At 49.6% G+C, this 13355-nt stretch overlaps 1 protein-coding gene across 1 annotated transcript in view; it reads left to right on the forward strand.

Moving 5' to 3' along the window:
* Positions 1-13355, forward strand: part of COL15A1 (collagen type XV alpha 1 chain) — a 71743-nt gene that overhangs the window by 47775 nt on the left and 10613 nt on the right. The window contains exons 22-26 of the mRNA XM_054164032.1: positions 60-128; positions 1483-1524; positions 3786-3831; positions 9440-9529; positions 10607-10656. Of these exons, the coding sequence (XP_054020007.1) occupies positions 60-128; positions 1483-1524; positions 3786-3831; positions 9440-9529; positions 10607-10656 (297 nt within the window). The remainder of the gene's footprint in view (positions 1-59; positions 129-1482; positions 1525-3785; positions 3832-9439; positions 9530-10606; positions 10657-13355) is intronic.

Here is a 13355-nt window from a genome sequence, read left to right on the forward strand (position 1 = left end):
TTGCATCGCTCATGGAAAGCTCTGTCTAACACCTGCCTTCTTTCCCTTTCTCTTACCAGGGTCTTCCTGGCTTACCTGGGCCCCCAGGGCGCCCTGGACCTCCAGGACGTATAGTTTATGTCAAAGGAGTAAGTACAGCTGGGGAGCAGTTGCTGGTCTGTCTCTGTAGCAGAAATGTGCTGCTCCAGGAACAGTTTGCAAAGGGAGACATCAAAACCTGCTTCGGGTAGCACAGTTTACAGTGAGTGACCTTGCTTGTGTGTCCAGTTCTGGGCCCCTCAGTTTAAGAAGGACATCGAGACACTTGGTGTCCAGAGAAGGGCAACAAGGCTGGGGAGAGGCCTTGAGCACAGCCCTGTGAGGAGAGGCTGAGGGAGCTGGGGTTGCTTAGCCTGGAGAGGAGGAGGCTCAGGGGTGACCTCATTGCCCTCTACAACTGCCTGAAAGGTGGTTGTAGCCAGGAAGGGGTTGGTCTCTTCTCCCAGGCAACCAGCACCAGAACAAGGGGACACAGTCTCAAGCTGTGCCAGGGGAGGTTTAGACTCGAAGTGAGGAGAAAGTTCTTCACTGAGCAAGCGTTCATCACTGGAATGGGCTGCCCAGGGAGGTGGTGGAGTCACCATCCCTGGAGGTGTTCAAGAGGAGATTGGACATGGCACTTGGTGCCATGGTCTAGTCATGAGGTCTGAGCAGACAAGTTGGACTCGATGATCCTTGGGGTCTCTTCCAACCTTAGTTATACTGTGAGACTGTGACACAGGAAAAAATGTCTTAACTGCAGCCACTGTCATGGGAGAGTTTTGCCCCCAAACACAGAGTGGGACCTGCTGGCAGGCCTGTCAGGGGGACTGGAACATCTCTCTGGCAAGGAGAGAGGCTGAGAGACCTGAGGCTCTTCAGCCTGGAAACAGCAGACTGAGAGGGATCTTCTCAATGCTGATCAATACCTAAAGGGTGGAGGTCCTGGGGCTGAGCCTTTTTCAGTGGTCCCCAGTGACAGGACAAGGGGCAGGGGGCACACACTAGAACTCAGGAGGTTTCAGTTGAACTTAAAGGAGAAACTTCTTTACTGTGATCTTGTTGGAGCCCTGGAGCAGGCTGCTCAGAGAGGTTGTGAAGTCTCCTCTGGAGACTTTCAAAACCAATCTGGATATTGCATTCCTGTGCAAACTGATCTAGGTGACCCTGGGCGAGGAGAGGGGCTGGCTCAGATGTTCTCCAGGGGTCTCTTCCAACCCCTGCCATTCTCTGATGGTGTGATTTTGTGAGCTTCCAGGCAGCAAGCTGGGCTCTCTGCTCAGGAGGTCTGGGGTTTGTTTCTGGCTTTGTACCCCCGTGGCTGTTGGATCTATTTCACAGCATCACAGTATAACTAAGGTTGGAAGAGACCCCAAGGATCATCAAGTCCAACCTGATTTGCTGTGTTATCTGCTCTGTTATGCCTGCGTTCATTAAAACAACTTTCTTTCTTGTTTCCAACAGACAGTTCTGCCAATCCCTCTCAGACCTCACTGCAAAATGCCAGTAAGTCACAGGCAGAGCCTGCTTTGGGCAGAGTGCATGGCCGTGGCAGAACATAACCCAAGTAACTGTGAAGGTACCACGAGGGCTTTGCAGCTGCTCTGCTCCTGCCTGCTGCTTTGCACCAGAGGTGTCTTTAACCTCCTCTTCAGCATAACATTCCCCAGTGTCTGGATATGCCAGGTTAGCTATACATGCACCATGTAACAGAACCAGAAGCCCCAGACCCTTTTGCTTCAAGCACTGTTGTTATTTGGTTGTCCTAACACTCTGAATGCCTTTCAGAGCCCGCTTCCATAGTCTGAGCTGCGCTGGGGAGCTGAAGTCTTGCACACAGGTTTTTCAGATGTGTATATGAATACTGTCTCCATGTTTTATGTCTTTAGCTGTTTTTAGTTTCCCTGCCCAAAGTAAGACTTGCTGTGTGTTTCACTGTGGCACAAATATGCATCAGAGGAGAAAGAGCATGTTCTTTAGTTGGCCCTCAAGTGCAGTCCATTCACATACAAACATTTATGATCTCAGGAACAGCAGCTGAAGCTCTGCCCCTGCTTCCCAAAGGGAATGACAAAGTCCCCACACCTCCAAAGGACCTGCAGTTTCACACACTGTACCACATGAAAAGAGGCAGAGGTTATCTTTCAGAACGCCCTGATGCAATCTTTAATGGATGATGGAAACTACATCCTGCAATGAGCTGTGAACACAGTTCAGCCCTGGAAGCACTTTCCCTGGGACAATATTGCACTTCTAAGCTGTGGGTTAGGTGCTTGGGTAGGATTCTGTCTTTGAGAGACATGGGCCTTCCCTGAGAGCTCTGTTGTGTGGCATGGCTCTTCTACTTTGCTGCTAGAGAGCATATCTCAAAGTGGGATTTTGTCCCCTTCTCCAACTTCCACTCCAGCTCTTTTTCACTTATTTCAGAAAGTAGCTCTTGACTTATACTCTACCAGATGCATTCCTACTCCTCACCACCCTGTCCCTGCTGCTGAAGGAGGATGTATCCCAGATTATGGATTGTTTGCTAATTAATGACGGCCATAACTCCATAGTAGTTTGGCATTTCTGTGCTTGGGTCTGTCACATCCAGGCACTATATTTGTACCACTTTGAATTCCTCCCATTCCCACCACATAACATTCTTGCATGTCAAGAGCACAAGTCTGCAATCACACAGGGACTAGCGAGCCTCTGAAACCTGACTGGAAAGACCCTGAGCAAGCTGATGCCCTCGGTCCTGCTTTAAGCTAGACAGCCTTCAGAGATGCCTTCCAAGCTTGGCTCTGCTGTGCTTCTCTGGAGAGAGATTCTAGCAGCATAAGCTCCTTTTAGCTCGGGTTCAGACAAAAATAAAAGGTTACAATCAGTGAACAATAGTAGCAGCTTTCATGTGCACAAGTGATAGAAACCTGTGCTTGGGAACACCTCCTCATGCACCTGAGTCTGCTGGGTAGGTTTGCTCCGTGTTTGTGAGTAACCTTTAAACCTGTCCAGGTTTGTAGATCAGAAGCCTGCTTCATTTGCCTCTCAAATGACTGTTGGTAACGAGCCACAGACTGAACCCCTCACGTTTTCCTCACGTGAGCTGAACTTAATGGAGCTGCCCATGTGAGTAAGACTTCCAAGAGCTCATACTGCAGGACTAGATGGATGCAAGCACCTTCAGTATCTTTCATACACTTGCTTGGATTCATATGAACAGTATCAGCTAGGACTGAGATCTGTCTGTTCCCCAGCACTGTGCCACACTTTAATCCCTGCACTGTCCTCACTTTGAAGGCAGGCAGCAGAGGTGGGTAGCATGCCCAGTGCTACAGGTGGCTGCTGTCAGAACAGGACTGATTAGTGTAGCTTCTGCCTCCAGATGGTGGTCTCAGTGCAGCTGATCACTGGCCAGCATCAGGCATTAGGCACAGCCATGGTGTGATAAAAGGCTTACAAACACAGCTTGTTATGTTACAGCCAGAAACCAAATCCTGCTTTCCAGTGCAGGGATGTAGATTCAGAGCTGTCCATGGAGAGTGAGAAGCATGCTCCAGAAGGCATGTTCTGACCTTCCTGGTGAAAGTATGCTGCATGTGAAAGAGGACATGGCCCTGAATGAGCTTGCTTAGCTAACACCTGGGGCTTGTCAAGCAGCAGGTGACCCCCAGGGCAGTTACTGACTGATGGCATGGGCACTTTCCAGGCTTGTCAGCCAAACCAGGCAATGCCCTGCTGCTGGTTGATGTGCATGGATCACTTGTAATGATTTCTCTCTGTAGGTGGGCACTGCTTACCCTGGGAATCAAGGGGCTCCTGATGTCCATGGTGAGTAATTCTTTTCTTGTACCTTGGTTCAAACAAACTCTCAGTTAAACTCTTCTTGCTGGGCTGTTGCATAACTGGGTTTGTGGGAGGGAAGAAAAAGTGGTGTCTCTGCTTTTTCTGGTGAAACTGTAAGATCCCAGCTTCTTCCACTCTCAATAGGTAGGTCAAGGAACAAAGGAGCCTAGCTCTGTACTTTGGAGGCAAAGGTTTGGAAATTGAGCAGTACTACACTTGTCTACAAGATCTAACCTTAAAAGTCCCCTGTCAGAGATGAGGTGTCCCACATGGCTGTGCCAAATCATTGCTGTCTGCTCTGGCAATGCTCCCAAAATGCAGAGTCTGAAGTCCACCTGATACTACTACACCCCCCCAGCCCCCCGAAGCAACCAGGTGACCTCATTTCTCCAGCATTTGACTGACGGTATAAAAACCTCTTCCCTTCTGTGATACAAAAATAGAAAGCCCTGAGTTTGTAACCCCACCAGGACAGGGGCAAAAGAATGTTGTAGATGGCAAAGAAAGATATCCTGGAGAGGAGAAAGTCAGAGCTTGCTTGTGTAAGCTCTGTATTGGTCTTGAGTCTTTAAGATGACCTAAAATGCTGACATCTGAACTGCAGATTTGCCTGGAAAATAACTCTGAAGATGTCACAGTTGAGCAGTTAGAGTTGGGCTGACCATAAGGAAAACTAGCTGCCCACCTGAGTCACCAGACAGGTCATGGGGAGGCTCACAGGAGCATGGCCAGCTTTCAGCCCTCATGGCTGACAGAAGAGCAGAGAGGAACTCCCTGGGAACTCCTGCTGCAGCAGGGCCTCTGAGGGGGAGGAGGTCCAGCTCATGCTCTGTTTTTATAGCCACTCTACACAACTAGGAGCAGGAAAAATACTTCAACTGTTTTTCAGACTACAGCTTTCTCACCAGTAAAGGCTTGTTTAGAAGTGGCAGCATGTCATGGATCCTGGGCTGGGTCACTGACAGATTGCCTCTGTGCTTGCCCCAGGGAAATTCCAGTGTATGCTCAGATAAGGTTAGAGAAGAGCGTTGGTAGTGATCCTCTGACTGCCAGCATGGATCACCACTTACCAGCGGGGCTGAACACACCCCAGGCAGGGAACTACTGACAATTACTTCAAGAGGTGTGTCCTAAATCTCTCTGCTGGCTGTTGTGCTTTAACAGCCATCCTGCTCATCACTCAGTACAGGACCACCTCCCCTTAGCCTTGGGAAGACATTTCTACCTGAAGGAAATGGCTGCAAGATGCTACTGTGGCAGGATGATGTTATTTCACACAAAATTTTCAAAGATATTAGGAATGAGTTGGGCAGAGCAAAGAGAGCAATCAAACCTCAGAAAGCCTAAACACTCAGGGGTCTTTTTACCCAGGTGTTTTGTTGGTTGAATTGAAGGATATCTGGGAAAAGGGAAGGTTTGTCCAGCTGTGTTTGGATGCGATTCTGCTCTTAGCTTACCTGGAAGCATGTCTGCTCTCAGAGAACATTTCCTTCATTACTAATGCTTTCATGAGATGAAGGAGCAATAAACAATAACATTTTTACATTCACAGTTGCAGATATTGTCATTTACTGGTTTGGGGTCTGGAGGTAGCAGCAGGTAGAATACATAGAACAAACCAGGTTGGAAGAGACCTTCAAGATCACCGCGTCCAACCCATCAACCAATCCAACATCACCCAAACAACTAACCCACGGCACCAAGCTCCCCATCAAGTCTCCTCCTGAAAACCTCCAGTGATGGCGACTCCACCACCTCCCCAGGCAGCCCATTCCAATGGGCAATCACTCTCTCTGGATAGAACTTTTTCCTAACATCCAACCTGAACCTCCCCTGGTGCAGCCTGAGACTGTGTCCTCTTGTTCTGGTACTGGCTGGTAGGTAGCAGCACAGGATCAGGCTGTGCCAATGCACCGGAAGAGGAGCCGCCGGGGCAGACGGCCAGCCTGGATGGGTGATGAGCTTCTAAAAGAACTAAGGGGAAAAAAGAGGGTGTATCATCTTTGGAAGAAAGGTGAGGCAACCCATGAAAAGTTTAAGGATGTTGCTAGGTCTTGTAGGAAGAAAATTAGGGAGGCAAAAGCACATTTGGAGCTTAGACTGGCCTCTGCTGTGAAGGACAACAAAAAGTCCTTCTATAAATACATTAATAGCAAGAGGAAGGGCAGGGACAACCTCCACTCCTTGGTGGACACGGAGGGGAACGTTGTAACAAAGGATGAGGAGAAGGCAGAGTTACTTAACAACATCTTTGCCTCAATTTTTTCTAGCAGGACAGAATGTCTTCCAGACAGCTGGCCTGCAGAGCTGGCAGAAGGAGTTAGGGAGCAGCATAGTCTTCCTCTGTTCCAGAATGGGGTAGTTGGTGATCTGCTTAGTCACTTGGATCCCCACAAGTCCATGGGACCAGATGGGATCCATCCCAGGGTGCTGAGAGAGCTGGCAGATGTGCTGGCCAAGCCGCTCTCCATCATTTTTCAGCAGTCCTGGCTCACTGGAGACATCTGTAGACGGATGTTGGTCTCTTCTCCCAGGCGGCCAGTACCAGAACAAGAGGACACAGTCTCAGGCTGCACCGGGGGAGGTTCAGGCTGGATGTTAGGAAAAAGTTCTATACAGAAAGAGTGATTGCCCATTGGAATGGGCTGCCTGGGGAGGTGGTGGAGTCGCCATCACTGAAGGTTTTCAGGAGAAGACTTGACGGGGTGCTTGGTGCCATGGGTTAGTTGTTTGGGTGGTGCTGGATTGGTTGATGGGTTGGACGCGATGATCTTGAAGGTCTCTTCCAACCTGGTTTATTCTATGTATCCCAGATGACTGGAAGCTGGCCAGCGTGGTGCCCATCCACAAGAAGGGCCGGTTGGATGAGCCAGGGAATTATAGACCTGTCAGCCTGACCTCAGTGCCAGGCAAGATTATGGAACAGGTCATCTTGAGTGCAGTCACACAGAACTTGGAGGATGGCCAAGGGATCAGGTCCAGCCAGCATGGGTTTAGGAAGGGCAGGTCCTGCCTGACCAACCTGATCTCCTTCTATGATCAGGTGACTGCCTGGTGGATGCGGGGCAGGCTGTGGATGTAGTCTACCTGGACCTCAGCAAGACCTTTGACACCGTCCCCCACAGCAAACTCCTGGCCAAGCTGTCAGCCCATGGCTTGGATGGGAGCACACTGCGATGGGTTAGGAACTGGCTGGAGGGCCGAGCCCAGAGAGTGGTAGTGAATGGTGCCACATCCAGCTGGCAGCCAGGCACCAGTGGTGTGCCTCAAGGATCAGTGCTGGGCCCCATGCTCTTTAACATCTTTATTGATGATCTGGACGAGGGCATCGAGTCCATCATCAGTAAATTTGCTGACGACACCAAGCTGGGGGCAGGAGTTGATCTGCTGGAGGGTAGAGAGGCTCTGCAGAGGGACCTCGACAGGCTGGGCAGGTGGGCAGAGTCCAAGGGCAGGAGACTGAACACATCCAAGTGCCGGGTTCTGCACATTGGCCACAGCAACCCCATGCAGAACTACAGGCTGGGGTCAGAGTGGCTGGAGAGCAGTCAGGCGGAGAGGGACCTGGGGGTGCTGGTTGACGGTAGGCTGAACATGAGCCTGCAGTGTGCCCAGGCAGCCAGGAGGGCCAATGGCATCCTGGCCTGCATCAGGAAGAGTGTGGCCAGCAGGAGCAGGGAGGTCATTCTGCCCCTGTACACTGCACTGGTTAGGCCGCACCTCGAGTGCTGTGTCCAGTTCTGGGCCCCTCAGTTTAGGAAGGAGGTTGACTTGCTGGAGCGTGTCCAGAAAAGGGCAACAAGGTTGGTGAGGGGCTTGGAGCACAAGCCCTACGAGGAGAGATTGAGGGAGCTGGGGTTGCTTAGTCTGGGGAAGAGGAGACTCAGGGGTGACCTTATTGCTCTCTACAACTACCTGAAGGGGGGTTGTAGTGAGGCGGAGGTTGGTCTCTTCTCCCAGGCGGCCAGTACCAGAACAAGAGGACACAGTCTCAGGCTGTGTCAGGGGAGGTTTAGGCTGGAGGTTAGGAGGAAGTTTTACACAGAGAGAGTGATTGCCCACTGGAATGGGCTGCCCGAGGAGGTGGTGGGGTCGCTGTCGCTGGGGGGGTTCAGGGCGAGGCTTGACAGGATGCTTGTTTGTATGGTTTAGTTGATTGGGTAGTGTCCGATGATAGGTTGGACACGATGATCTCGAAGGTCTCTTCCAACCTGGTTAATTCTATTCTATTCTATTCTTGTCCAAACACACAGGAGTACACAAGTCTAAAGAAACTTGAAGTGAACAGCTTGGCAATAACCAAATCAAACAACAAAGTTATGACTAGCAGAAAAAGAGGAGAGAATAGTAAAAGAGTGCTTCAGTCAAAAGAGCACTAGGACTACCAGAACTTGCAGGTCAGACAAGAATAGCTTGCTGCTAGAGCTGTGGGAGGAAACTATGATATAGTTTCTTTAATTCTCATGGATATAAGAGGCTGCTGGAGTCTGCTTTTCTCTAAAACAACATAATCTTTGTCTGACCTTTTTGCCTCTGTTTTACCCAGTGGCTTCTCGGTAACAGCAGTCTAAGATGTTCATGTAGTTGTCACTCTTTGATGACACATAATTATGAAAGAACGAAAAACCCACTTGTGAAAAAAATCCAAGACAGTCATATATCCAAAATTCAGAATGGCTCAGAAATTACTGGAAAATGGCTACTCTGACCATGCTTTTTAAAAGGGTATTCTGTCATCTTCAACTGTAGAAATTCTTACACAGAAGCCACAGACTAAGATAGAAGAAAATATGACCTAGAGAACAAATAGGTGTAGAGCACAAGTCTTATGAGGAGAAGCCGAGGGAACTGGGGTTCTATAGTCTGGAGAAAAGAAGGCTGAGGGGAGACCTCCTCACTCTCTTAACTACCCAAAAGGAGGTTGTAGCTAGGTAGGGGCTGGTCTGTTCTCCCAAGCAGCAAGTGACAGAACAAGAGGAAATGGCCCCAACTTGCTCCAAAGGAGGTTTAGGTTGGACATTAGTAAAAATTCCTTCACAGAATGGTCTGTCAAGTCCTTTGACAGACTACCCAGGGAGATGATTGAATCCTCACTCCTGGAGGAATTAAAAAGGCTTGTAGATGTGGTGCTGAGGGACAGGGTTTGGTATTGGACATGGTAATGTCAGGTTAATGGTTGGACTGGTGCCATGGTCTAGTCATGAGGTCTGTGGTGACAGGTTGGACTCAATGATCCTCGAGGTCTCTTCCAACCTTAGTTATACTGTGATACTGAATGCAGAGCCATAACTCAGGAGCTGTTGAAATCCTTGCCCCAGTGAAATTCACCAATGCAGCTAGAACAGGTTTGCTCAGAGGGTCTCAGGCTAGGTAGTGAAGGAAGGGAGAGTTGAAAGCCTGACCTGTGAGAGAAAGGTTGCTTTGCACAGGTTGGGGCTGGTAAGAGAGGGCAATGAGGCAGCCATTCAGGTCTCATGAAGAGAGTGAGTAGGGGCTGGAACCACAGGGGTGCCAAAGTCTGCTCTCGCTTTGGGGGGCTTGATTGGTCACTGAAGCTTGCAGGTTCTAATGCAGGTGTGATGCTCTCTGGCAGGTGCTGAAGCAAACAGAGACTCCTGGGGGCTGCATGGGTCAGCAGGCTCAAAAGGAGAAAAGGGAGACAGAGGTGCTCCAGGACCACCAGGTATGCTGCTTCTCATCTGTCACTGACAGCCTGTGCAGGGGTGTGTGCTTCACTAGAAATGTCTTTGGTGCTTACCCTTGGAGCCTTGCACCTGGCTTGAGCCAGCTGGACTAAAATCCAGGACTTTCCACTTCAGGGTAAGACAGCTCTGCATTCTGAGTTCAAGCCAGTCCTTTGTTTGGGGTCTTTAGGCTGAAAAGCAAAAGACTGAGAGAGGCTCTTCTCAATGAAGATCAAAGGGTGGAGGTGAGGAGGCTGGGGCTGGGCTCTTTTCAGGGGTGCCTAGAGGACAAGGGGCAATGGATACAAACTAGGACACAGGAGGTTTTGCTTGAACTTAAGGAAAAACCTTTTACTTTGAGGGTGTTTGAGCCCTGAAGCAGGCTGGCAGAGGGATTGTGGAGTCTCCTTCTCAACAGACTTTCCAAACCCACATGGACACTGTGATCCTGGGGAAGCTGATCTAGGTGTACCTGCAGTGGGTTTTGGCCTAGACAATCTCCAGAGGTCACCATTCTGAGTTCTACGGTAGGCACAGGGTTGGACACAAAGGTCTCAAAGATTAATCAGAATAGGTTTGAAGAAGATGCCTGGAGCTGCTATGTGCAGCTGCCAACCAGCCTTCTTTCCAAGCATGCTTTGGCTGGCCACCATTGGCACAGAACCATTGCTACTGGCATTGGGTTTTGTGGCAGCTATGGCTCTCTCCTTGCTACTGACTGGCCACTCCACATGCAAAGCTTTGCTTTTACCTTGGTTTCCAGCAAAGGGGGTTGGATGCTTCTCCTCCACCACCTGCCCAGCAAACTGGGAGTTTTTGACCACTAAGCCTTCTTTCGAGTTTGTCTGAAATTTGCAATCAGATTCAAAACTGATGAAGGTAGAGAAGTGAGAGAGAAGACAGGGCCTGTAAGCCTTGCTTTGTTAGGAAGCCAGGCTGGAAGCGTCTGCTGGATTTAAAGATCAGTGCTGTCACTGCAAACATACCTTCCTTAAACTAGGAATATCCAAAGCAGTGCTTTTAAAAAGGAAATGACAGATCATTACTGCATTTTATTGTATTTTCTTCATTTTCAGGCCCACTTCTGCCTCCATCATATTTCAGCCACTTTGTTAACAGCATAAAGGTAATTACATCCCATTTGTGTCTGGCTTCCCATCAGCTTTTTCTAAAGTATGCTTTGCTGTAAACTAGGCCTAACCCAGAACGGCCTGGGAAATCAGACAAAGCAGAGCAGCACATCAGCAGGTACAAACTGTATCAGTTTCTCGCACCCCAGCTGCACGGAGAAGTTAATTTTGAGTATAGAGACAGCAGATGTCAGTGGTTCACAAAGATCCCTTGTGAAAAATGTTATTGCTGAGGCCTTTTGCCTTGCTAGTGGCGCTACAGGGAGTCATAAATCCCTGATGCCTAATGCAAGTCGGTATAAACGACCTGCCAGAAGTGAGGGCTTCTGTTTCCATGCCAGCTCAGGTAAGAGACATCCATTAGCCAAAGGGTTCCGGAAACAACTGAGCAGCAGCTGAGACGTGTTGGGAGGGAGGGAGGGAATGGCTCTGTGTGATGCTGTTTGTCTTTGAAGCACACTGAATAGGATAAGTGAAAGCGATGGGAACTGCTTTTCCTGGCATCTCATGCAAGGAAGCCTGCCCATGCCTTGCATACTCATGCCTTGATCTCTTCGGTCCCTCTCTGCTCCAGTATTCTCCTGGCCACTTCCAGGGACAAAAGGAATAACAGTGCAATACGGTTTTGAATCGAGCAAGGCTCCTTGTCAGTAGAAGAGCTAAACAACAATGCAGAACTTTATCCTCTAACGATGCCACCAAAGCAGTGCTGTCAGTTTCCCTGAAGGACTCTTAGTGCTGTCTGACCTTCAGCCTCTGTTTCTGCTTGGCTGAGTGCACCCAGGCTGCTCCTCTGACAGGAAGGGCCTCAGGCACGCACAGCAGTGCTGATGCAGCTTCTTTGATCTTGCAGAGTCGTCTGCAGCTTCGCAGCTTTAGCTGCGCAGAACTCCTTTCACCTGCTCCTCCATCTCTACACAGTGCCACGCAGAAAGCTTTGCAGACCTACTTATTGAGACACTAAAGAGAAGAAAAGTCAGAGGAGAAGCTACACACACCCATCTCTGTTGGCTTTCTGCAGCTGCCTGCCACCTTTGCTTTTCCTTTTGCCTCTTCTGTTCACAGGTTTATTTCTCAGAAAGGTCTATCAAAGTAGACAAAGCAAACAAACAAAAACAACCAAAAAGGAAAAGAAACAGCAGACACAAAGAAGAAAATAATGTGAGGAGGAACCTACAACTGCAGAGAGATAATGCCCCAGCATTCAAATGCTGTGACTGATAACCAGCGCTGAAGGACAGGAGCAGACATGCAGTTCAAAGTGTCTGCAGCTTTCTCTGATGGCTCTTCCTTATCCTGGTACACATCCCTGCGCTTCTCTTTCACCCTGGGCACAGCAGTCTTCATTTTGCCTCACAAGGTTGGAAAAGCCCTCCAAGACCATCCAGCCCAACCACCAACGCAACACAACCATGGCCATCAAACCCTGCCCCCATGTGCCATGGCCACACACTCCTTGAACACCAGGTCAGCTGGCAACAAATGGAGTACATCCATCCCAGAGGGGGAGAAAGATCCTAGCACGTGAGAACAGCCTATCCCCCAGAGGGAAAAGGGTTCTAGGAAGGGAGTTGGCAGGTCTCATTGACAGGTCTTTAAACTAGGTTAGAAAGGGGAATGGGCTGAAACCAGTCCCCTCAGACAGGAGTCTGGGGGTGGTAAGCTGGAGCGAGGGGTGAAACCAGCAGCCCAGCTGAAGTGCAGGTACTCTAATGCATGCTGCATGGGTAACAAACAAGAGGAGCTGGCAGCCTTGTTGCAGCAGGAGAGTTATGATGTAGTTGCCATCACAGAGATGTGGCGGGATGACTCACATGACTGGAGCACTGTAATTGATGGCTACAGGCTCCTCAGGAGAGACAGGACAGGGAGAAGGGATAGAGGGGTGGCTCTGTACATCAGGGAGGATCTAGATGCCATGGAACTAGTGATCAGGGATGATCAGGTTGAGTGCCCAACAAGGCTGACAACCTGGTTGGAGTCTGTTATAGACCACCCAACCAGGATGAAGAAGCTGATGAATGATTCTATAGGCAGCTAAAGGCTGTCTCAAGATCACCAGACCTTGTTCTCATGGGTGCCTTTACCCTGCCTGATATCTGCTGGGAACACAACACAGCAGAGAGGAGGCAGTCTAGGAGCTTCTTAGAGTGTATGGAGGATAGCTTCTTATACCAGCTGCTGTGTGAGCCTACCAGGGCTAAGGCTCTGCTTGACCTCCTTTTTACAAGCAGAGAAGGGCTGGTGGGAGATGTGGTGGTTGGAGGCTGTCTGGGGTGCAGTGACCAGGAGATAATTGAGTGTTCAATATGCAGTCAAGCTAAGAGGGGCAGCAACAAAACCTCCACTCTGGACTTCTGGAGGGCAGACTTCAGGTTACTCAAGGAACTAACTCAGAAGGTACCTTGGGAAACAGCCCTTAAAAACAAAGGGGTCCAGGAGGGCTGCAGCTGCTTCCAGAAAGAACTCTTGAAGGCTCAGAGCAGGCTGTGCCAATGTGCCGGATGATGAGCCCCGGGGCAGACAGCCTGGAGGGGCAATGAGCTTCTGAGCAAGTTAAGAGAAAAAAAGAGGAGGTATCATTTTGGCAGGAAGGAGAGGTGACCCATGGAATGTTTAAGGATGTTGCTAGGTCATGCAGGAAGAAAATTAGAGAGGCAAAAGCCCATTTAGAGCTTAGACTGGCCTCTGCTGT

Source organism: Dryobates pubescens, chromosome 9 (genome assembly GCF_014839835.1).
Source record: "Dryobates pubescens isolate bDryPub1 chromosome 9, bDryPub1.pri, whole genome shotgun sequence".
Taxonomy (NCBI): Eukaryota; Metazoa; Chordata; class Aves; order Piciformes; family Picidae; genus Dryobates; species Dryobates pubescens.